General features: G+C 34.7%; 1 protein-coding gene across 50 annotated transcripts; it reads right to left on the reverse strand.

Moving 5' to 3' along the window:
* Positions 1-150: 150 nt before the first annotated feature.
* LOC128187089 (uncharacterized) lies at positions 151-21,037 on the reverse strand. Of its 50 annotated transcripts, XM_052857242.1 has the most exons (31): positions 20,879-21,037; positions 20,692-20,757; positions 18,320-18,348; positions 17,005-17,034; positions 15,907-15,954; positions 13,969-14,094; positions 13,768-13,782; positions 13,050-13,091; positions 12,923-12,958; positions 12,798-12,830; positions 12,654-12,674; positions 11,970-12,014; positions 11,682-11,738; positions 11,453-11,488; positions 11,324-11,362; positions 11,072-11,110; positions 10,788-10,826; positions 10,440-10,475; positions 10,041-10,112; positions 9,604-9,654; positions 9,270-9,311; positions 8,777-8,824; positions 8,519-8,557; positions 8,322-8,360; positions 8,161-8,190; positions 5,782-5,829; positions 5,016-5,066; positions 4,617-4,760; positions 1,297-1,543; positions 760-996; positions 151-642 (listed from the first exon to the last, which is right to left on the reverse strand). In XM_052857242.1, the coding sequence occupies exons 3-31, from the start codon at positions 18,326-18,328 to the stop codon at positions 530-532; spliced, it is 1,812 nt and encodes a 603-aa protein (XP_052713202.1). In that variant the 5' UTR covers positions 18,329-18,348; positions 20,692-20,757; positions 20,879-21,037; the 3' UTR covers positions 151-529. The 50 variants fall into 50 exon arrangements, with proteins under 50 accessions (XP_052713202.1, XP_052713181.1, XP_052713165.1 ...); XM_052857221.1 differs by lacking the exons at positions 5,016-5,066; positions 5,782-5,829; positions 11,072-11,110 and adding exons at positions 6,827-7,033; positions 11,002-11,025; XM_052857205.1 differs by lacking the exons at positions 5,016-5,066; positions 5,782-5,829 and adding an exon at positions 6,827-7,033.
* Between the last annotated feature and the right edge of the window lie 4,403 nt (positions 21,038-25,440).

Genomic DNA, 25,440 nt, shown 5'->3' on the forward strand with positions numbered 1-25,440 from the left:
TCTTCCCCTCAAAAATGAAAATGATAGCAATTCACTGAAAAGAGTTGGGGGGGGGGGGTGTCGTTCATGTAAATCAATGCAAGAAACCTTGTACTATAATTCTACTCTAAGATCGAGCACACCTCGATATTAGGGAAAACCGACACACGATATATGAAACAATTTATTAAACAATGGTTACAAAATAGAAGTCTGTGTAAAGTTCTTATAACGAATGTAAAAACATCACTTAAGGTATGAAAACAACAGAAAAAACAACGAAGGATATTAATGTCCATTCAACAACAGGTAACTATGGCTATTGTTATCACATGAGATGTACTGGTCCAGTACAAATGACCTTTCTCTGACTATAGACTGTGCTTCATTGTACACTATCTGCAATACTACGTTTACTACTCTACATAGGAAGTGCATTGCATTTTGGGGAATATATAAAGAACTTGTATAGTTTGATAACGGATCATTGCTTTTCGAATAATATACTCCTGTATACATGTAGGAATTGCTTCGTTGTCGGGTCTTCATGTTACACATATTTGTCCAGGGTAAACATAAAGCTGACCGGTTTAAACCAGTTCATGTAAACCGGAAGTTGTTCGATACGTCTACTAATTTCCAGACGAATTTGTTTGTATTCCGCTGTAGGGAGAAAATAGATCAGTTGATCATTTATTCACTAAGCCATTAAAATAAAAACTTTTGAAAAGTCCTTTATTGACAGAATGCAGGATAAAAAAATATTTAATGTATGCTTACGGTCTAGGAAAAAGTTAAGAGCGTCTTGTCTGGTGTTGAATCTGATGGTGGTAATGAGGCTGCTGGGTTTGACCCAGTGACCCCGGATAACCTTTGCTCCGACCGACTGAATGAAGAACCCGTCGTTGCCATGCTTGTAGAGCACTTCTTTGATCTTAGGAACGAAGTTTTCTCGAAACATGACTGGATCCAGCTGGCGGGGGTATTCCGTGGTAATGTAGGTGTAGGCGATCCGCTCTAATAAACAGGAATACACGTCATTGCTTGTAATAAACAGTTACATTTCCATCGCAGTTACATGATAAACAGGGTCATTGAGTGTAATAAACAGTTACATTTCAATAACACGATATACAAGGATAAACGTCATTGCTTGTAATAAACAGTTACATTTCCATCGCAATAACATGATAAACAGCTAGGGATATACGTCATTGAGTGTAATGAGCTATGCAATATGATGATAGACGGAGATACACGTCATTATTTGTATAGCAATACACATTACATTCCTTAGTATAATGAGTATAAGGTCACCTTGTGGCTGGCTATCGTTTAAAGGAAGAATCATAACGTCACTTCCGTAAGGTTCGGGAAAGCTGGGAGTCTTAAACTTCCTCTCGCTGATGACCCACTTCTCGGCGTCGTTAAAGGTCGGGAACCAGATGACCAGGATCATGTCGTCGATGACTGTTGAATCCTGGGAACGCTCCAGCCAATAGTCCCCAGTGCGCGTCATATTCGCCCGGATGTTCCACCCTTCTTGTCCCTCCAGCAACTGAATCTGAAGGTAACATGATATGTTTATAGTTCTGTTAAACGACGAAAAAACTCACGTTTTAAAGTCATGGAATAGGATATTTGACTGTCGCAAATGACGTGTAATAATATTGTTTTACACGATAAAAGCAGTTTCTTTACATTATTTGTTTTTATTAACCATAGATGGAATTTTATGTATATATCGTGTGGCTTCATTGAAATGAGAAGAACATTGTTTATATGTTAACAGTATTTATTTGCCAACTATTGTTCTCTATATTAACAGATTAACGCACCCTAGTTCCGTACATTCAGGGTTTACTGTAAATTATTACTAGCAGATGTATTGACTATGCATGATACTTTGCTAGCTCCACCATACTACGAAAAATACTAATATAAAGATTATAAAAGTAAAACTATAGTATTTACCAACGACTTCATATCTCTGGGACTTATTCTGGTAAGTAAGTTAATTGCAGACTACGGACATGAACGTAATATACTTGGTTGTTTTTGTCAAAACAGCAATTATAGTTTAACGGAATAAATTCGTTTATGATGCAGTCTTCATTTTAATACCAGTATTACTTATGAATGACAGTAGTGAAATGTAAATTCGAGAAACACAAAAACAGCATTTCTTCAAATAAAAGAAAATTGCCTGGTCTCGGTTTATCTAATAAAAATACACCAAATGTCAAAGATATGCATTGTACTATTCTATAATTTTCGCACTGTACGTAAAACTTATCAAAAAATGAACAAGAAGCTCTGTAACAATGTCTTCTGATCTCCCTATGATCAAAGTTCTATCAATAATAATGGATGTCAATTAGGCATTGAATGCTAATTTTATGATGCCGTCGGTCATATAATTAACACAGCTTATTATAATTGTTCTGCACGACCTGGTAAGTTATAGTCGACCGACCACATCAAAAACCATCAGATTTCAATGCTTATATCATATTCATATTTTGATATATATTTATGTACTTTTTTGATATATAAACATGTGTTGATGATTGACTGTTTGAAATATTTGTGTATCGTCGCTTAAAAGCCTTTGTACATAGTGAAAAATATTTTTTATTAAAAAATACATGGATTTTACGATTATTTTCATAAGTCCATAATGCATAAGAACATCAAATTAGTTAAGTAAGTTTAAACGTTTCATTTAATTTTACGATAATAAATATATTCAAAACGCAATGACGTTTATACTTTGGCTCATGCGCCGTCACAACGCTAATTAAATGTGGTTACAGGAAATTGAACGTCGCAGATTTCCAACGCAAACATAAGGGAAATGTACACTAAATGTAAATATTCATTATTGCGCAACGTCTAAAAAAATTAAACAATTAAAAAATGCAAACACATTTTGAATCTTTTGATTTAATTTATTAGAGAACACCTTTCCCAATACATGCAGAAAAATAAATAGTGAATTTGTTGAAGGTCACCAGTGCTTGATGCAGAAACGCAAATAAATAGCATGACAGGATGGGACTATATACAAAAGTCAAATAAGACTGAAACATGTTATGATATATGATATCACAGGGGCTCAGAAGGAATTCCAAGTTTTCTTTGAAGCAATATATATTAGTGTCTACATTTATAACTAAACAGTATTCAGGCAGTGGACGGACATAATTCTATTTAAAATAAATTCAAAACTTAGAAGCAGAAGACGGAATGAATATTAGAAAGAGGACTATAATCTTAGGATAAGGGCTGTCTATCTCTGAGTAATACTGATCCACTGGTTCTAAAACGTGTAGCTAGTATTCAGTTTTTATCACAGATTGTTTGGAGGTTGCTTTGGCAGCGATTGATTGCCGGGGGTGGGGCTCACACGGGGCGCTCGGTCAGGGTGAACATGACGGTGGTGCGGTTCTTGGAGATGTCCCTCACTGACCGCCTCAAACGTTCATACTCCGCTGCAAAATATAAACCCAAAAGTGAATAGTCATGTAGTAGGTATAAAGCAGATCATTATTCAAGGAAAATAAAGGATAATCCAATTTCTTTCTATCCCTTATACTTACGGTCATGAAAAAACCGCAGGGCCGCTTCACTGCTTGGGAATCTGGTGCACGTTACCACGCTCTTGGGTTTGAACCAGTTCCCACGCAGATGCTTGATTCCGACTGTCTGGATGACGAAGCGCTCGGCCTCGTGACGGTGTAACACGTCACTCATGTTGATGGCGAACTTCTCCCTGAACTGATCTGGGTCAACGATTCCTTCGAATTCCGTTACAAGGAATGTTGGGTAATGTCGATCTGAAAGGAAATTTCATAGAATAACAGTTAGTGTCTCCTGAGTACTGCCTTCATTTCATCGTTTGTTTTACAATATCTACAATATTTCAGTGTGTGGGAACTACAGGTACCGTTTGTCGGGTTCCAGTTAATTGGTAGAGACACGACGTCAGATCCATAGAATTCCGGAAAAGCTGCATTACGGAAATGTTTTTCATGACGAAGCCACATTTCCGCTTCCTTGCTGGTAGGGAACCAGATAACTAAGACGATATCGTCTATGTTCCACGTCCGTTCTTGGTCCACGGACGGTTGGTGAGTCCAGCCATCCGGTCGTCCCTCCAGCAGACTTATCTAAAATCAGCAAAGGAAAATGAAAATGTATCAATGTCAAAAAGCTGGTCTTTTTTACTTCATATATGATCTTTAGAAAGAACCAATACTTACCAATCCATGTCTTCTGCTAAGAAATGGCACGACATGGTCCGAAACACGAATCCACGATAAATTTTGAATGAAAATGCTGCGACCAAATGGGAAGGTCAAGCACAAAACCTGGAACCGGTCGCATCTAGGGGCTTTCTGGACATTTTCATGATTAGATATCTAAGTTTCTTTTTTATCTTGTTCTGAGTATGTTATATCGATATTCAAAATTTATCGTGATTTCGGCCATGTCGCAGCATTTTCAAAGACCGCGATTGCAGACTTGCGAGGAACGCAACCAGTAGTATATAGTGTTATAAATACTTGACAAAAGGCTAAGATTGTACCAGTCAATAAAACAAGTAATGGCTAGTTTAATGGTGGGATGTTTACCTCCCTGTTGGTAGCGATGCCCTTGAGTTGCCCGTATGAGTTGGCCAGCACGGAGCGTCCCTCCTGTAGAGCCTTGACGACGTCAGCCTTGGCGAGTTTGTTGGTTCTGATGAAGAGGTAGACTCCACTGTTGGTGGACTTGGGCTGCAAGTAAAACACAAACTATCAGGTACTGGTTCCGGCAATGATCGGATAAGTCCGACACCCTCAATCGTGACCACTAGATCCCATTCAAACGCCCAAAGTGACCTGATACATCAGTCAAAATGTGCGGAAACGCTTTCAACCAGCCAACCATAGATATATGATATAAATATGATGTGTTGAAATGTACAAGTGTGTATTGCATTATCAGAGGAATTATATGCGTAAAACAGCGCTGACACGTGACTCTGTTACCTCTTCATCATATAACGCTTGATCTGACGGCACTGTCCGAGGTCGAACTTCCTACAAAATGTGAACTACCTTAACTTTTGGTTTCTCTTAAGTAAACAATGAGTACGTTGAGAAATATGTCTTTGTGTTCAAACAACAATTTATAAAGGAATGTCACTGATTTAAATCGGTGTTTAGAACTGGTGTATTACAAGCCTTTCATCGGGGTAAGCAATTATTTAAATAGATTACACAGAAAACTATTACCATGGGATTACCTGCAATGTAGGTTAAACATATGGATTATCTAAAAATGAAATATTTTCTGTAAAAACTTGATTTTCTAAATTACCTTTGTATTTCTCTTTGATTCAGATATGAATGTTCCCAACAACAATCACAAGCGACCCTCAATAATCTGTCATTAAACATAAATAAAAAATTCCTGGTCGTCTGATTGTTGCTACATGTAACTGATAAATAATCAGGATAATGACAACCCTTTAGAATTTTATACACGTAGCTCTGTACTGAATTAATTTTAATTTCTTTTAATGGAGAAAGTGACCCAGGTCCCTTTTTAAATTTATATACGATGCCATGCCGTAAATTGCTCTACCATCAGAAAAGGATTGCATACGAAGGGGGAATTATATAAATTAGAGTTCCAAAAATAGATTGAGGACAAAACGTGAAGTTCAATCAAATAGGCTGGTGCAACTTAAGGCAGACTTTTCAGATGATTGTTTGACAAAAATGACCCCCACCCTCACGGCAACCTTCAAACCTGGCGCTCGCTGGAACCGAAATATTTCTCCTGTTCGTAGTTTGGTCCCTACAAGACAAGCTAGGCAGTTCAGGGTTTTATTGATGACTTCTAAAACATTTAAAACTCGGTGTCCTTAAATAACCAGAAGCAAAATCAATACTAAACTCAGAGAAAAATTAATTCGATTCCCGGTACCACTTGCACTGAGATGATGTATGCAGACAAGCAAGAGGGAAAATTAGATTGCTGATCCTTCTTATGTAAATTAATGTATCTACATTAAATGACAGAGCTATCTAGAAATGAACAGTATCTAAACATTCATAATTAATAGCTTGTGAAATTGATGGGTAAAACGTATGTACCTCATCCGTATATTTAAAAGGAGGCCTTTAAACTTTTCAATTATTCTGGCAAGATTCCGGTGGAAAATTTATTATAGAGAGGAAATGCCTTTTCTCAACTCAAAGAAATGTGTGAACGTGCGTAGTTTACTTAAGGCCATAATTCATACACTAATAAACCTTTTTATGTGGGATATATTCTGGCAGTCGACATGAACGTACACAAAGCAAACTGAGCTTTCGTAAGGTTTGAATCAAAATAAAACCGTTTTGTGGACTACTTCAATGCAATTCATAAAAGGGCTTGTTCAATAATGTATACCATGACAACAGCAGATGTATAAATAAACTCGGAGGCCCTTGCTTGTGGGATAAGAGCGGGTATTCGTAACAACATCCAAAATCTCCGTCTTTGTGCGTAAGCCTGGGTACACAGCGACCGAACAATTCCCTTCACTGAAGCCCTACACACTACAACTAATTGTATGATTAGTGTTAAGAAAATGTAAGCCTCTTGAAAGCACTCAATAATAGGTAGAACAAGCCTCGCTAAAACCAGACGCCATTTAGCCTGATAGGTAGTAGTACAAGACAAACACTACACTGTCGGAAGACACCATATAGATATAACTACAGCTCTATATTGATGAAAACGCTACAGCGGATGATGACGTAAATAAAGCTGATGACGTAGGTTAATGGTCATAGTGCTACCTTACCACGTGATGCGTGGGGTTCTTAGCATCCCTCGCCCAGGGTTTGAAATTCCCGTCATGCAACTCGATTTTTTCCATTTCCCGACGGATCTGAGCTTCAAGCTGCCGTTCCCTCTCCAGCAACTTATCCTGGCTGTTGTAAGGTTTTCTCACCATTTCCGGCCCATGCATTTGCTCCCTGTAGGTCTCCCTGTGGGTTAGGTGATCCCTCTGAAAATCCACATTTCGTTTGTCAGTATCATTTTTATCATTGGGTGAGTAATATTTGGCCCTATCACGATCATCCTCATTAAACCTAGGCGATTTGTGCATCGTCCAGAGGTCATCTTGGAGTCTGTTGTTCTGAACCCTCAATTTGGACAACTCTTCCTCCAAGTTTCGCAGCTTCGCAGAGTGAATCTCCTCTCGCGTTCTGAACTCATCCATCTTAGTGTCATGGTAATGGATGTTATCTTCCAGCTCGTGAATTTTAGATCCGTAAGTTTTCCAGTCTTCAGCCATGGCTCCAACCTTCTCGTCCACTAGTCCCACTTTCGCTTTCACGACCTCTATACCCGCTGCTACCGTGTCTAGCTTGCTGTTTGTGTATCGGAAGGAATCATTGGTAGCCATGTGATCGGAATGCAATGTACAGTGTCAACAATGTACGTAGATCGCTTTTGAAATTGACAATGAATCACTTGAAAAGACTGGCTAGGATGGCATCTATTAATCCTTTACTCAATCTTAGACAAAAGCAAACACATTCAGGTCTCTACCAGGATTTGGTAGAAAATGGGCCTCTGGACTGGTAGAAATTAAATCAAATGAATGTAAAATGACGGCAGTAGTTTTCACTCATTTCATTTAAAACTGGTTGTCGGTGTTGGCGCATGTTAAGCGCTTCACATAAAGATAGAAGTCATTGACTTGGAGATGCACGCGATATATAGGTCCTTTCAATCGATATCGATTTTAAATCATTTCAGTGAGAGGAGCCGGAATATTTTTATTTGGTAAATACTGATCGATTATTATAATATGTTTAAAGATGGATCAAAGGTCTAACGCAGGTGAATGCATAAAATCATTGCTTTTGTTTACGACTGAAAGCCAGAACGATAAAGGACGGATTCAAGTAGTCAGCACCGGACAAAATCCAAAGACAAGAAAAGTAAACAAGTCAGAGTTGTGTGTATTGAGGTAGAGGACAAACTAATTCAACAAGTACTGACCAAACAAACCACTATATATATCTACTTCTATAGGCTGTCTTTGAGGTAAAGAAAGATAACTGTCCAAAAAGGAGCAAAGTCTATCAGGAAACATAACTCCTTAAAAAATATTGTTTTACTTACAAGATTAGCGGCCGGGTATTCTACGGGTTGCTGAAATTAAAGAAATTCAGGTATTATTATATAAGAAAGAATACGATCTATAGATTAACAATAAAAATAATCATATTTAAAAGCATTGCTCTTATTTAATATTAGATGAATAATCGGAATAGAAGTCCTACCTTTTTAAGTTCATCCAATTTTATCTTTTCTTGCAGAAACTAAAAAAGAGGTAAGAATAAAGGTGTTATGATATAGTCATAATAGAGGCAATGATCAGGTATTCATAGAGAGGGGCGGTTAATTAGCAAAGATTTGCAATGAACAGGTAAGGTCAGTAATTCAATCAATACAATTTCAGATGTCTATAGACATGTACCTCTCCATAGTCCTTGTATGTCGTTCTGTCGGTCATTTTCTGAAAAAAAGGTTCAGCGTGTTTTATTGAGTACTGATTTTCGAACACAAATTTAGTATCAAAAGGAAATTATGACGAATTAAATTGTACAACAAGTGATTTTGATACCAAGGATTAACATCTGATTCAGTGCTATAGCACTTGATTTTCTTAGTTTATGATATACTTTTTATGGTGAAGCTAAATATGTATGTAAGATCGATATATCTGAGAGCTCACCCGATGGTCAGCGTAGCTGTCAATCATTGGTTGTGCTGGCCTCTCGTACTGAAACACAAAAATTCATACCTAATGCCGTATTCAAGATAAGTTAGCCAGTTCACTTAAACAGTTTTCATCATCATTTATTTTTAGGAACCAATAGAATTGTAATTATTCGCTTTACAAACATGTCTTCATATAAAAAAAATATTCTATTTCGTTCCTTTTTACTTTTGCGAAAAGAAAATTCTATTTGTATAAATATGGCTTAAAGTTAATGCATGTGTAATATTGTAAAAAAAAAAAAAAAAAATTAAGAAATTATTTTGAATAGCTATTAGCAACAGCGTTGATTTTATCCAAGTCCCAAAAACAAATGAAGGATATTTAAAAAATTGTTATTCATGAAAAAAATGCTACAAAACATGGTTGTTAGGGCATGATTAGAAACATTCTGTTTCTGTTTGATTGTTAAAAGTTGCGGCATGGTTCAACAGCAAGTTGTGCATACCAAGTCGAGATATTTGAACTTGTCACGGAATAGGCGAGAGTACTGTAACACAAAAACTTCAAGTTTCCTCACAAGATGCCAGATGTGTAATTATGAATTGCATTATACGTAACATTACATTTCTAATTCATTTACATTAAACACAAAAAATAATGCAAAATTCTACTCTCTGATTTTTTTAGATTTTTTTAATTAATGAAAAAAAATGAAATCCTACCTCTTCCAGAGACATGAATTTTGTCACTGCTTCTACTTTTTATATTGTACTATTTTAAAAGCCCAATAAGCGTCTATGATTACGTGAGAGATAATGATCACGAACTACAATACGTACCCGATCATTATAACCATTATAACCATTCCGATCCCGATCCCATTCTCTAAACTAATAGAGCAATCGTATGGTTAATCTTATATTGTTCAAGTACAAATGTATGAACAAAGTGGATATCTTAACCATCAGACACCTTTTACCAATAAAAAAAAATCAGCTGGGCATAGTGCTTCACCAGTTGGATATTTTAATTATACATGTATGGCTTTGCAAAAAAAAAAGGTCAATTTGTATCAATAACAACACACTGCTAAAACCAGATGAGGTCATTTTGGATTTATTTCAAAAGATCAAAGGCTTAGGTATTTTGTGCGGTGAAATTGAGTAAGATTTTTTTCCCTGTAATTTCCTGTACAGGGCTACAGTATTATTAATACTGGGGGGTACAGTATCATTATCATAGGGATACAGTATCATTACTACTGAGGGACAGTTACCTTGCCAGGGGACTCGTCTCTCCTCCTGTCAAAGTCCCGACCCCTACCATTGTCTCTCCCACGGTCGTAATACTGTAACAAATAACGGACACCCTTATAACAGGTACTCATATCAATCGAAAACTCAAACTTTCAAATCATATAAATATGAAGGGTCAAATCAAAAACTTGCACATAAAACAATACTGCCCTCCAAAATCTGGAGAAAATCTGAGGCTTACCCTGACGTGGTCATCTACTAAATGTTTATATGCTGTATATTAGAAATGTTTATATGCTGTATATTAGATCACACGTATAGTTGGTAAGTTATCAAACATTGGGATGGTTAAGTATAGGAAAGCAGTCTATTGTTTCTTTATAACAGTTTGTTTTTCTTAAAATTATAAAATTTCTTACCCTTTCGGGTGACCCGTTTCTCCCTCTGTCTTGATACTGCAAAAATAGCAAGGAAGAATTTGGATTACTATGAGACGGGCTTTTTTTACAAAGAAAAACAACTCTAAAATGCTACAGTCAAGAAAACGATTACATGGTAATCACAACTACAGAACACAAACCACGTGGTTATATTGTTAATGGCTGAAAAAAAGGCAAAAAAACAAGACTGATGAAAAATGGTTGGAAGCCAACAAAGCGCAAGAAATACTCCAGTGTAAATCAAGTCATTTCCGTCGCCACGTGTTTGTAAACAGTTGGCTTTTGGACACTAAATGACTGGTTTTACACAAGGAAGCCCCAACCTACCAGTCCCTCAAACGGGTCCCTCCTCCTGTTTTGGATGTACTGAAACCAATATGCATGCAGATATAAATCAATCAATTCTCAGACCGCTACAAGAAATTAGTTAGTTTACTTTTAAATCACATTTCCCATGCTACATGCTATTTGGTTTTTTTTATTTGTTGTCATTAGTTTTGAGTTAGCTTATTTTTTTTCTACAAACTTTCTCTATACTTGCATTTTCCCGTGCAGGAATTTCAAACTGTAGAATAGTAAGTTCTATTGAAATTTGTGAGAGAACAACGTACTTGCTTCAGATTTTCTTTTCGTTTATCCATTAAATCGTACTGAAAATTTAAAATCATTTGTCATACTTCTTTTACAAATATTTAAAATGTATTTAAATTATTTACAGTCAAATTCATTATGTATGGTTTAATATTTCTCTCGAAAAATATGAACGAAATTTTTTTTCTTTAGCTTCGTTAAATGAAATGCCAAGCATTAAACAAATAAGCCTTTAAATCATCGTTATGGTATAAGCCTTCATTTCAGCATACCCTATCTAAGGAGGTATGGCGCCCAAGCCTCAAATTTTGCTGGAAAGAGGAAAATACAAATTCACATGTCTGTATGTAAACTTACAGCCATTAATCGGTTTTAGCGATAATTTAGACTGAAAAACGTACCCTTTCAAATTCATTGTCCCTGTTTCTATTTATTGGCTGCAAAGGATTGCAATATATGTTTAAAACCAATACCTTTTGAAATTCAATAGAAGAAAATTTTATTTATTTTTGAACTATTATTAGAAACGTAAAGAAATAACTATTGTTGGATTGCTATCGCTATGATACAGAATAATTTTGGTTTAGCGAGTCGACACTCTATTACTGGGTTTTAGTTACACATATATACCCTATCTAAAGAGGTTCTTCGACCATTATCCAACACATTATAAATTCTGTCATCTCCCTGAAATTGAAACATGAAAATCTCAACTTTCAGATTCCCGGAAATCGCAAGTATTTCAGTTTTATATTTTCAAGCAACATGTCCAATAATAACCGACGTCATGTTTATGCTTTTCTTAAAGACTAGGTGTTTTTTTTTTAATTTAGGAAGCTTGAAAAGTTGTCTGACAATTCCATGAATAGAGCAATAGAGAGAACCACTATTGGTGCTGTGGATAGAGCCGATATTTACCCGGTAAGGCGACAGATCCCGGCCTCGCTCCCTCTCGTAATACTGCTGTAGAAGACAAGGCAATGTGTTAGCATACAAACAGGTCAGGTTAAACAATAAGGGGGAATCTTTGCAATACAAATAACAGTGGATAAAAAACAAATGGGTGCTTTAATGGTCATAAGTGTGTTAAATTGTCCGCTAAAATATTTTGGAACTTAATAAGACATAGAGTTTCGACCATATAAGTAAAATACTAGTAGGTGGTTCCCTTGTATCAAAGTTTAACTCTGGGTTTTTTTTCTTAAAAATTGATTTAGTTAAAAATACATTATTGTATAAATATACATGTAGGAAGAAATTGTTATCTTATAGATTTTTTTTAATTAGCTTGCAGTTCAATTATTTTCTAAATTTGAAATCTAATCTTGTTTGAAGTTTTACTTTATATGCGTATATCTAGCAATATAATCTAGATAGATAAATATATTTTTTATCAGATATATACATTTAAAAAAAAAAAAAGATCTAAGGACAATTTGAGTTCAGATGATTTGAAAATAGTTGGGGTTTTCCCCAAAGCAAAGATTATTTTTACATAAGAACAGAAAATATAAATCCTCTATATAGTGACAAGAATAGATGGTGGTACATGTTTATGCAGATTACGAGTAATAGATGCAAAGACTGTGGAGCAAGACCTACCCTTCTTGGTGGACCGTAAACCTACAGCAGGGGGAAATCACGTGCGTTTTAGATCAATTCTGACAGGGCAATTAGTACATCTAAGGTAAATAGACGAGGTACAAACGTTGTCTATATCTATATAAGTACAAATAGAATACTAACCCCTCGGTCCGTCATAGGCTCGTCATATCGTCTCTGTAAAATAAACGTTCTCATGTAAAACAAGAGTTATTGCTCATGTCTTTCTATACACCAACAGGTGTCGTGTGTATGGTAAATGTACTTACCCCTCCAATCCATTCCTCTCCCCGTTTTATTCTTTGCTGAAATGAAAAAAGGTCAAGGTGTAAAGAGCAATTGTCTTTCATTGAGTAAAAGTACTAGGACGTTTCCGAGTACTGAGGTGAGGCTTACCCTGTCGGTGAGAGGCTGGTCATCAAATCTTTGTCCGTCCAACTACAACAATCGATAGTACAGCACTAAATCTGGGGGGTTCTTGTTTACATGAAGCACACAAACGCTGAACTTTAATTGCTAAAATCCTTTTGTTCATCAATATCGTTATACTAATATGAACAATGTATATAAACCTTTATTACTTAAATGTGTAAAACCCTACAGTTTCTGAAGGATTTTTGTTTATTAACCAACTACATGTACATGTAAATTAAAACATTTTTATTACTTATTTATTATTTAGCACATCATGCTAAATTTCAGTATGACATTGCTGGTTTTTGTTCATTGATGTAGTTTCTGGTTATAATTAGTAGTCCCAGTTATCAGTTTCATAGATTTACCTTGACTGTTTGCGTTATGAGGCTGTTATTTAATCAGCTTGATTTTTTCCCTGCGCCATCGTTAATCAGAGATCATAACTACTAAAAGTTATTTGTCCATAGAAGATTAATAGATATTCAATTATTTATTGATTAATTAGACACTAGTTTAATAAGAGACTCTGCCACAAGTATATTTCTGCATGCACCAAAAAGAAACCCTAATATTAAGGTTAAATTCAGACTTTCTTGATCATTTCTAATTCTAGTTTTGATTCCAATTTGAACCATGTGACATGCAATTTATGATTTTCAGCCATGTCACAATATGTGGACTTTAATAGAATACTTACATAATTACGAAGCTGCTAAATATTTAATCAATTAAAAATTATTGGTGTATTTTTGGTTATTATATAATAAGAAGTATTCTGTTTAGTATTTACAATTTAGTTTGAGATTTCTCTTTAAACGTCATAAATCTGCTGTATATTAGGATTGAACATTGAACATTAATAACAATATTGTAATTAGAATATAAACACAGTGTTTACATCTCTGATATGCTGGGGGAGGGGGTCGCCATATCTGGGCCGGAAGTTGTTGTAAGGACCGGGAATGTCCGCCTTGGGGGCGTCGGCTCCGTAAGGGTAATTGGTCTGTCTGTTCCTCGGTGAGATCTGTGGAACAACAACCAGACTTTTACATTTAAGATTTCAACTCATAACAACTAGTCTCAATTTATCTATTGACAGCATCCATCATACATTGGCATATAGTTATGAATAACAGTACCATATCTGGCATGAGAAAGAGTTCTCAGGATCTATGGAACAACAAATATAACACAACTCATTGCGTTAAACTTACAGCATGAAAAATAGTTATCCTTTAATGACATTAACGTGCTCAATATTTGCACAAAGGTTTAAAGGTAACATAATTGTGAAAGGTATTGCATAAAGATAAGGAATTTCAACGTTATTCTAGATAGTTAATTGTATGAGAATATTTCCCCTATCTGGACATGATTTCACTTGACTATGCATTAAACTGAATGAAATCCAAAAAGAGGTTTAATAGTCATCCAAATACTTACCCGATATATGGTGAATTACGAGATCAATGATTTTAGGAGTGTGTAGATTTTCTGTAATTACCCGACGGATTCCTGAGCTTAGTTTTATTGTGTTATAGAATCAACCAATTCTATCACAATCAAACGATAAAATCTTCTTTAATGCCATTGTAAGACCTTCCTGTGATAAAAGGACTTAACCAGACACGAATACTCTAAAACTGCGTAAGATATGCACAGGAAACATTTTGGATTTATCCTTTCAAGTTTTGCATTTCATTAAACATATCAGCTGACAAGTAAAAATAGTGCAAAAAGTCCTCAAAAAGCGTAACACCCATTACAACCATTTACTGAATTGACACAAAACTCCATTTTGCAGAAATGATATATCTACCTAAACCTTTACCATTTTTGGAATTTTGCTGGATACCGATATAGATTTCCCGGTCAACAATTGATGGCAACATCAATTTCATGAAAACATATTCTGCTATCACAATTGACGCATTTACATTTCAGCACACGAAAACCATAATTTGCTTTGTATCGCTTATCAAGAAAAAAATGCTTTGCATTTTTGCATATGCCGTATCTTCATTTAATAATTTAGGAGTGCTTATGAAAGACTTCTGATAATTTGCTGAACGTCAGATTATTTTCAATCGATTTTCACTCGAAGGTTATCATCCTACCCATTTTGAAAGAACATTGTCCCTCAGTGATATTGCCTCTGCTGTTGTTTGTAAATGAACCTTAAAAAGGGTCAAGTCAACGCATTGTAGATATGGGTCAGTCTTCGACGGCAACCATCTTTATGTCTATCATAGGGTACTTAAAACCCCAGAAGGGCCAGAATTTTTAACTGAAATTGACATCGAAATCGATATATTTTCACAGCATTCCTAAGTAGCAGGACTAAATAGCGTTTCTTAGTTGTGGGCATAATTAAAACACACAAATATAATCATAGAGCTACGCGACCATAAATACAAACCGACCAAGAAAGCACTAAAGCACAATTATGAAAAGCTTCAATAGCAATTTCGAATAAAGATAACATCTTCAAACGAAATGATTATACCAGCAATACGGCATACATACTTGTGTTTTATACTGACAAGAGAGAATTAATTGTGTTATACACAGGAATTCGTAACGAAAATGTGAAGACTGTCAGAAATATTGAGAAAAGGCAACAGAACTTGAAGTTCTAACATGTATACTCCACAGATGTGACACACAGACAGAATGCATAGCCTTTCAGAAAAAGAAGCGTGCCCTATCTATGGTCAATCCGAAAAGAGCCGTGTCGATTTTGAGAGATCTTTTATTTCAAATTTTGATGCTTTATTTTACAACAAACAGCTCTGTTCAATTGATCAGTCACAGATGAAAGTCCTAGAGTACCTACCCCTCCCGCCGGGTTGTAATCATGTTTGTATGTGGTCTGTTGCATGTACTGAAAGACAAAAAGGTTAAAGGTCAACACCCGCTGTCCCGGCACTTACCCCGTTGGTCGGTACAAAGTCGTGCCTGTACGTCGACTGTTGCATGTACTGCAAAAAGATACAAAGGAGAGCCCTGGTTAAACACCGGCCTGTTGCTGGCTTATAAAGGTCAAGGACAATAAATGAAGGTCAAAGTGTATTTGGCCAAGTTTTCAAGTTAGTCATAATTTGTCTGTTAATTTCATAAGAACTACAAAAATTATGTTTTTAAATATCTTATAAAGTAAACATCTTTAAGAAACAATTACATGTATTTGAAAAATATGCACCAAGAATAACAAATAGAATTGTTGAAACCTTCCAAATTAAACACATATATACAGAAAAATGTTCATGATTAAGTAACAGTCATAATAATTTACAATTGATTGATTTTTCAAAGATTATAAAAATCCCAAACGTTTATTGCACGGCAAACTATATATACAAGATGATTCTATTCTTTCTGATAATATCTGGCAGAAGCGGCTAAATCTACTAGAACCATTTTAAATATGAATGTAGAACACAAAGAAAAGTTTGCGTGACTGAAGCTTATTTGTGACGCCTCAGCACATTAAAAATAAATTAGCGACAGAAATGATATAAAATTAAAGTTTTTGAAGGTTGGATACAAGGATCAAATAATTACATTTACATATATATACAATGATGTAGCTGTTCTATATCTAGATTCATTATAATTAAAGTTTGTAAGAAAACTGATTATTTTAAAAATCCCAAATGTTGTATATAATATGACAGAATAAATTTAAAAAAATAATTTAAATCACAGTTGTTCTTAAATTTTCAATTAAAAAAAATTATGTGGGAATGTGTTCTGAATTTTTTTTATGAATTGATTTTTTATGTATGTCTAACTTCAATAAGAGAATAATATAAAGATATAAAATCTTCAAAAACTGCTACACAAAAATATCATTTAGGAAGGGTCGAGGCGTGAACAGAAGAGTTTGTGACAGGGGAGGTAACAACACAGTGGGGAGACATGCTTTACTGACCATCCCGGACCACGGCTTGACGTTCTGCTCCTGTCAATCATATTTATACATGGTTACCATAGAAATCACAAACTTGACATGTAACTGCCACCGTTTTAGTCTTGACTTCCAACGGTTCACCCCACACAACCAATAAAATATAGGTATTTCAATGTTAGGTGGTAAAAGTTCGATATGTGTTTTGTTAATTAATCACTTCTAGATCTACTTTGACATGTCTGTCTTTGGTTGAAAATTCAACTTAGTAAAGCCAAATCGTCAACACGGCTTCTACAACATCGTTGACTGTAAAAGGTTCAGAAAAGTCGATCGACACATCAATACAGTCTCTAAGCCTTTCTACAAACTTAACGAAAGTCGACTCAGAAACTCCCAAGGAAAAGTTTTGAGATTTAAATCTTATTATCAGCACTTGAACGATCAAACAAGACTCGGTGGTTCTATAATGGTTGTTAATTGGGGGTGAAGTCGATCAACAGAGGCCAATTAAGGCCGTCTCTGCTCGGTACTGAAGCCAAAAAAGACAAGAAAAGACAGGCACCACGTTTTTGTATTCTAATTTTTGTTATAAGTATCGTTTTCTGTGCAATTAAAAACAGTTAAAGTCTATTTCATTGTATGCCTACGCCAAAGTTCGTTTTTAAAAACACGGCTCTTTCTTTGCTGTTAATATTTTGTTTTACAATGAACAGTGGTCAAATCAAGAAGTCGTTCAAGCGACAGTCAAATTCTGGCCGTGGTTATCTACCTGAACACCGCTTTCAAGAAAAAAGTTAGGGCCAAGGTAAATATCTGCAAGCGAAAGTCTACTTAAAATGGGTTGATGAAAAGAAAATATTGACTATATTAAATGCCTTTCTAGATATACACATAACTCTATGAGCTGCATGAATTAGCTTTAGATAAATATTCCTACGCCAATTCACTTCTAGAAATGTATATTATTTACAACGTCTGTGGCTAGCTTCTAAAAAAGAAATAAAAAGACTAAAGTGAGTTCATATTTCATAAGTCTGGCCTTAGATAATACTGGGTGTTGCTAAAGATGTATCCCTACCCTAGTCATTGGCCATAATGCTACGGGCTGAAATTAGATAATAGTTTGGGAGTTACTGTTTCTAAGGAATTCATACAATGGTCACTAAATATATATTTCATGGTAACGTATAGCTGAATATCAAAGTCAGTTCAAATTTTTCACAAAAATGGAAGATTAAGAAATATGGGTTTAGATAACGTGGGAATTTATTCAAGATAAACTATGTCAAAGGATGAGAAACATTGGTTCAAGAATTCATGTTAGTATAGTACTTACGTATGACATCTCGATTGCTTCGTCGGGTCCTAAAATAAATTAAAATATCATCACGACATTTATGACAGCATCATAAATTACAATTATGATGGGTATTATGCAAATATTAAACTCACGGATAATAAAAAGTTACTTGACAAATATTCAGGGTATGGGAATTTTGTAAGGAGAACATGCGTATATTGGTGAGGACTGACTCTCGCCAGTTGAGAGTTAGGTAATTTTTTAAAGGAGGTAGATAATTTAGGTTAGACTGGAATAACAGTTCTAAAACAACCGATTCTTTACCCTTGGTATTATCTATCAGCTATCTGCCAATGCTATCAAACCATCGCACTTATCGAGATTTGTTCGAGACTTGGAATATAGGGTTTTGCTCTTTAGTTTGTCTATTGAACAAGGGTATTATTGTTGACATGCAGTGGTCAGAGTCAACTGTACGAAATAATACATGTACCCTGTTGTTGATGAAGATAACTGTTTGTTTTGGAACAGTTTCAAATCCGCTGCCTATCGAAGGACAACTTCTGAATTCAAAGACATTAGTATTGGTCGTGTACCAAGTATAGATAAAGTTACTCTTAAACAAGAAGATATGGAATCTCTTATCGACAAGTATTTAAATTTACTTAACATTGCAAACTTCTTTGTACAAGATTAAACTATATGTGTGTTGCTTTGAAAACTGTGACTCCACGTGTCACTATTATTACGCAAGATCTGAAATAATTTCGCCCTCAAGATTCATTGGTTTAGTGCAAACACTGGAGTTTTCTCTATAAGTGCTCTTTATAAAATTCCAAAAAAATCGATTGGCTTTCCGCGTAAACTACGATTAAGTTGTCATCATTATTGTTTTGCTAATATACAAATGAACCGATTGTGCCATATTTTTCCAAGAAACATTTGAAAACGCAGTTTTGAACTTTATGAGGTTTATCCCGAGGGTCTCACTTGCGTTAATTCAACTTTGTGAGAGGAGAGTTCTATTGGTTTTACGTACCTTGAAAGGTTTCAGATCGATTATCAGAGATCCCCGTCCGACACTAGTTCATTTATTGCAAGTAGGAATTTTACACTTTTTGAAGTGTTCTGCTGTTTAAGGCTATCACTACATAGTTACTAATATTGACACTAAGATTTCCATTATTAGGAGGGAAGAGCAAATACGCCTTCCATACAGTCAAGGTTTTAATCTGTGCTATACGACCCCTAATTTAAATTTTGTCAAGGCGACGTGATAAATTGTTTTTGATTGCTTTTCTTAAATGAGAAGAGTGTGCTATCGGATAGCTTTCTCGACATTGGGTTCGGATATGGACTTCTGTTATTAACTTCTGTTTTACAGTTTTTAAAAAACAGCTCGTTATAATAAGGTCCAACAAGTTTAAAATCCTGATTTTGTATAACAGATCACAGTGTCTAATGTGAGACAAAAATTGACGGGTGGATGTCTTTTGTTGCAAATGCCGTGAAAGACGTCATTATTCTACACACAAAAGAATACTGATAGGACAATTCGGTATTATATATGAATATGTAACTGTCTTTTTTTACTTGATAAGATTGTTATGTAAGTAATTGATACTGTATCCACAACAGGCAGTTATAATGTACTTTATTCTGAGCTTTAAAACCTTAAATCCCACAATCCTAGAACTTTAATTCTCTCCGATTGACTTCTAATCAATCCTAAATATTTACTCTACGAATTTTTCAACTTTTATTCTTTACGTCTGTCGGGGCTGACCTATTTTTGTATCGAATTAAAATTCCAAACCTGTCTTTAAAAAAAAAAGTTAGTATATCTTGGTAAGTTTAGTCAGTGAAAGTGGAGCTTAACATCGTTATTCTTAGCAACGCGCATGCGCAATTATTTCACTTTCAATTAGCAAGCTAATATTGAAGCGGTCTTTTGTCTTACGTCTGTTAATTTTGTAGTTCCGTATTGTTTTCTCCCTGAGGTGAAGCATGCAATGTGTCCTTATTTAAAAGCTAAATTTTAACACAACGCTTTTTAAATCAATATTCCAGATCATGGAGATTGAAATTTAATAAAGTTCGGCGACAAAATGATTATGTTTCCAAGTTATCTACATTCCCCGAGCTCCAGATGTGTAAATTATGCATGTTAGACGTTCATTGTGATGAAGTCATTTTTCACCCCCATTCAATGTCATCAGAGTGTTTCTATCTGACACTGGTGGGACAGTGATAGGATCTGGGGGTGTCAAGTAAATGATCTACACCATCGACTACCCATTGTCCTGTCCCTAGAAACAATGTCTCAATGTCTAAGTCAGTGATTGTCAATCAACCCAATACACAATTCCTAAAACTTTCCGGATTGTAAAATTAAAGTTAGTACTCACTCTGTAGAGCTTCACCCTCCGCCTTTTCCCGTGTGTCAGAGAATACTGCTATCTATTCGATCCGCACTAAAACACAAAAAGTAATATCTCTTTAACTGCTAATTCGTCACGTCCGATTGAACACCAAGGCTACGGCAAATTAACACTCAATAAATACTTTTTAAATATTGGGTGTTGCAAGCCTTACCGAAGGTTCAAATATTCAACGCATAAAATAGGAACTCCGTATTTGCTAAACGATATTGATAAAACATGAAGGAGAGAAACTGCTATTGACTGAAAAACAATGTTTACCCTACTGGCTTATATGCTCTCTGTAGAAGTAAATCTAGCGTCGCTAATATAAATTGTTTAAAGGGGCAGACAACTCGCAGTATTTAAATGAATAACAATAGATTTGGCAAACTCTGTCAAAACGATATTATGTGCTGATACACATCTGTCATTGTTTTCAATAATACACCCCGTGTTTACAAGTGAATTGCTAGTTTTTGAAAGAGAGAAAATATTGGATAGGTTCCATGGATCAAGATAAGTTTACATGGTTAAAAAGATTGTAGCTGTAAATTTGACAAACTTTTTTAACCTTAACACATCTGGGAATTCAGCACGTAGACATGGACATTAATTCACATTGCTGTTAACCTTCGTTGTAAACGTAAGATATTAGAGTGATTGATAGAGTATTCTCTACGTTATTTTATGCTTTGGCATGAATGAAGTAAAAGATGTCTGGAAGAATCGCCTTAGTTTGTGTTTACTTGCTTCTCGGTTTGACCTACCTGTTTCTTCGCGTTTATGAATGTACTAGTATGAGTTCCAAACTCTTTGTTATAAAATGTTTCAAAACATTTTGATTATCCATTTAATGGAAATATGGACACATTCGCTTCTTTGACAGCCTGTATTTGCTCTGAACTAACTGTATAGAGGCTGTCAGTTTATCAAACATTTTGTGTAATCATTCAATATTTGCTGTCGATTGCTCTGCAGTGAGAGTAAGGTTAAGCGGAGTGTAGATCCGGGGTCTTTTTATTCCAGAAACACCCCGTGTGGGGCTTCTGTACACGGCAGATTTTGCTGTAATCGTTTACCAGTGAGGGAGGTCGCCGTACTCTGTGTGTCAACACGATGACTGGATCCCTGGTACTTAGTCCAGGCAGATAACAGTTTTGCCTTTAAAAGGATTCAGAATAGAATGGAAGGTGTTTTCTATTTGTACCCGTTTGTTTAAAGGATCAGATTACCTATTGAATGTACATTGTAATCAGTGCAAACTCATTCATCAATATCATTCATTAAATGAAGAGCTCTTATACGTAACTGTTCCACAATAAAATATCAACACCTACAAATATAGAAAATCAGTTATCAAATAGTTAAAATTCACACTTATTTATTAAAATTCTGAATATAGAAAGCTTTGGAAAATTCGGTAATAAATTGTGATAACTTTTAATCGATGTTCGGTTATAAAAAAAAATAGTAATTTATAATCGATTTTCAGTTTAAGATGCGCTTTAAATATCACCATCAGCCGTTGTTAGGAGATTGACATTGTAAGTGCACAAAAAATAAAACAAACAGATTAAGATGTCAGAACCTTTACAAAAACTATCACTTGAAACTGTCAGCAAGTTTACACTGTAATCATCATGTACAGGGGAAATCGGGGGCGGACGTCTCTCTCTCTCTCTCTCTCTCTCTCTCTCTCTCTCTCTCTCTCTCTCTCTCTCTCTCTCTCTGATTAATTTTATGACAACGTAATAGTGACAGTAAATGATTCATATGGAAAGTTTATTAAAATGATTTACAACAAAACCAAAAAGGTGTAAACCTATTGAGTTTGTAAAGTGTATATTTTACAGTACAGTTTTGAACATGGAACTAAAACTTTAAGAAGCAGTTTTTCATTCATAGTTGAATGCTAATCCGCAAATCCCAAGTGGGCTAACAGTAAGCAGCTTATGATACCACAGTGCCACGTGTGTTGGAGTTAACCTCGTGTGTTTAAAAGCTAATGTCAGGAAGTCATTAGAATATACATTTATTTTATTGACTGTTAGTCATCTATTTCATGAAAAGTTTAATAAAAGAGGTACTGTAACCACATCTTCACTAATATTATTCATACAAGGTCGATGTTTGTTGAGGTACGTTGGATGAGTTGATCATACATCGTCCTTTGGTTGGGTCCATGCATTGTTCATATAGTTACAGTGTTACTAGTGGGTAACCTTTGCTTTGGTTGCTGTGTTGGTTAAACGGCGGTTTTTCCATTAATTGATATGTTCTTCATAAATACATGGTCGGTATTCTCATTTAGTCCTAAGACGGAAGAAAGAGTTGTCTTTTCTTAGTTGAATAACTTAATTTCAGCGATATGTTTCATTCCTTAATGTCCTTTGTAGTTCACTTATACTTAATGAATATGTGTCCAGATCATGTTCACTTTGTCATATTTGACACCTTTTAAACAATGTTTGATTCAAATAAGAACAATGTGTTAAAGTCTTTGAAATGTCTAAATACTTACCATAAATAGTCATATTGTTTTGATATATAAGTGACTTCACTGGTATGTCTGAAGACTTTTTTAAATGTCAAGGTTTTTTAACCCACGGGAAAACAAAAATAAGGGTCTATTATATAAACAGTTGAGTAAGTAACATTGTTTTTTGTAAGATATATGTTTTTATTTACATCTGGTTGACGGTGTTGCAATAGTACCAGGAAGAACAAAAGTGTTTAAAGCGTGTAACTACAGAGAATAGAATTTGTACCGGGTTTGATGTTCAGTTTTGTTATTGATTTTAAGATAAATAGTAAGAGATATTCAAAAATAGGAATAACACATGTCTGATAAAACATGCATTTATAACAAAATATGAGGAAATTTCAAACTGAAACTCATAAATGATAGACATGTACATGTAAATGTAAAACTGAACATATTTTTATGGACGTTCTTGTGACATTTTGTGTCTGGCTTTGAAGAATGGAAGTAAAATTGAGTTACAAATAATATCTCTGTTATTTTCATGCATTATTTGAAGGACCTTGGAGGAAAAGTTTACATTCGCTTCTCAACAGTTAAAGATCCGCAGAATGCATTGTTGTTATGCCACCTCTCATCAAAGCGTCAATTGCCACTGGTAGGGATTACATTACAAGTGAGGATCCGTGTGAATTGTGCCTTAGAATTTCATTTGACATATCCTGGCTACTCTACTGAAGTAGACCTTCACTCCAGATAGATCACCAGGACTGGATAATCGTCCCTTACTTCACTCCAATCTATTCTAACTTTCTGAATTCGTAATAAGAATTTTTTTTTATTGACATGCCCTCGGAGTAATCTAGCTACCAGTAACACTGTATCACTGTATTTATGGAGGGTGTAATAGGTTCTGATTTATATGAATGCTAATCCAAAAAATCTATAGTGAGCTATCAGTAAGAAGCTTATGATAACAAAATAATCATCTGTAACGAATGTAACCGTTGACCTAAAGTGATTAAAAAGTTGATGTCAGGACGTCATGTAAATATGTTGATTGCATTTATTGATATTATTTATTATACAACTGCCTAATGGCGATTTAACGAACTACTTTTGTGACTGAGGATTTAATGAATTAAGTAGGGAAAATATCTTAACCTTTTCCATCTTGTAAAATATTTCTCTTTCTTTATTACCAGCCCTTAAGATTGAAATAGAGCAATATCAAGCCAATTCAGAGAGGAAAAGGTCACAGACTCGTTTACTTTTATAACTACATGTACGTGTATTTAACAAAAGTTGGTATCATCCTTTGATGTGCTCTGAAGTTAAGGTACATAAACCCTCGTTTACAAAATGCGTGAATTTTTTTTTAATAATATTCTACTGTACATTTTCATAAAGCACTTTACCTTGTGATACAAAAAAACACATATATTTCTGACTAAATGGAGATTCGTATACAAATACATGTTCATGTATTTGAAATATTTTATACTTTATTAAGCACATTATTCAATCCAAAGATCCTAATAAAAGTTATTTGTTGACTTTGTTCGCAATGGTCTTGCAAGATAATACAAACTTCATGTTTACTATAATAAACAGTTTCATTGATACTAAAATGCTTTAACACTTTAGAACATGCATACAGTGAATGTTATTGGGTTTTTAAAAATGTTTTTCGAGACATGAGTTGTTTTTTTTTATCTTCAGTTTTCATTCGTACATGTATTTTGGTATTCAAATGTTAAGCCTTTAAGAACGTTCCCTAAGCTTTAAGGTTATTTAAATGTTCAATAGCTGATTTATATCATTTTTAATTATTAATCATTATCTAAAATTAAATTTATCCTACCGCTAACGTTGATTTATGTTATACTTCAGTAAATCAATCGCATATAACAACTTAAAAATATCTCTCAATTTTTTTAGCACCTTGTTATTAATTTTCAAGAAGATATTGCCAAAATTGTCATGTTTATTAAATATAAATGCTTCATAACAGATCAAACATGTATCTTTATTGTATATTTCAATTCCAATAAAGGTTCATAAGGTTATAAAGATGTGCATGATAAATTGGAGTTATTTAGTTTAACTGTCTATTTAACATCTGATGACTTTGCATAAGTTTGAGACTTTTGCTGATAAAACACGTTAGCTTTTAGTACAAAAAGGTCAACTTTAATAGAGAAGAGTTTATTTTAAAAAATAAAAAATTTCTTGTATAGACCAAACCATTC

The sequence above is a fragment of the Crassostrea angulata genome, chromosome 6 (assembly GCF_025612915.1).
Source record: "Crassostrea angulata isolate pt1a10 chromosome 6, ASM2561291v2, whole genome shotgun sequence".
Lineage (NCBI taxonomy): Eukaryota > Metazoa > Mollusca > Bivalvia > Ostreida > Ostreidae > Magallana > Magallana angulata.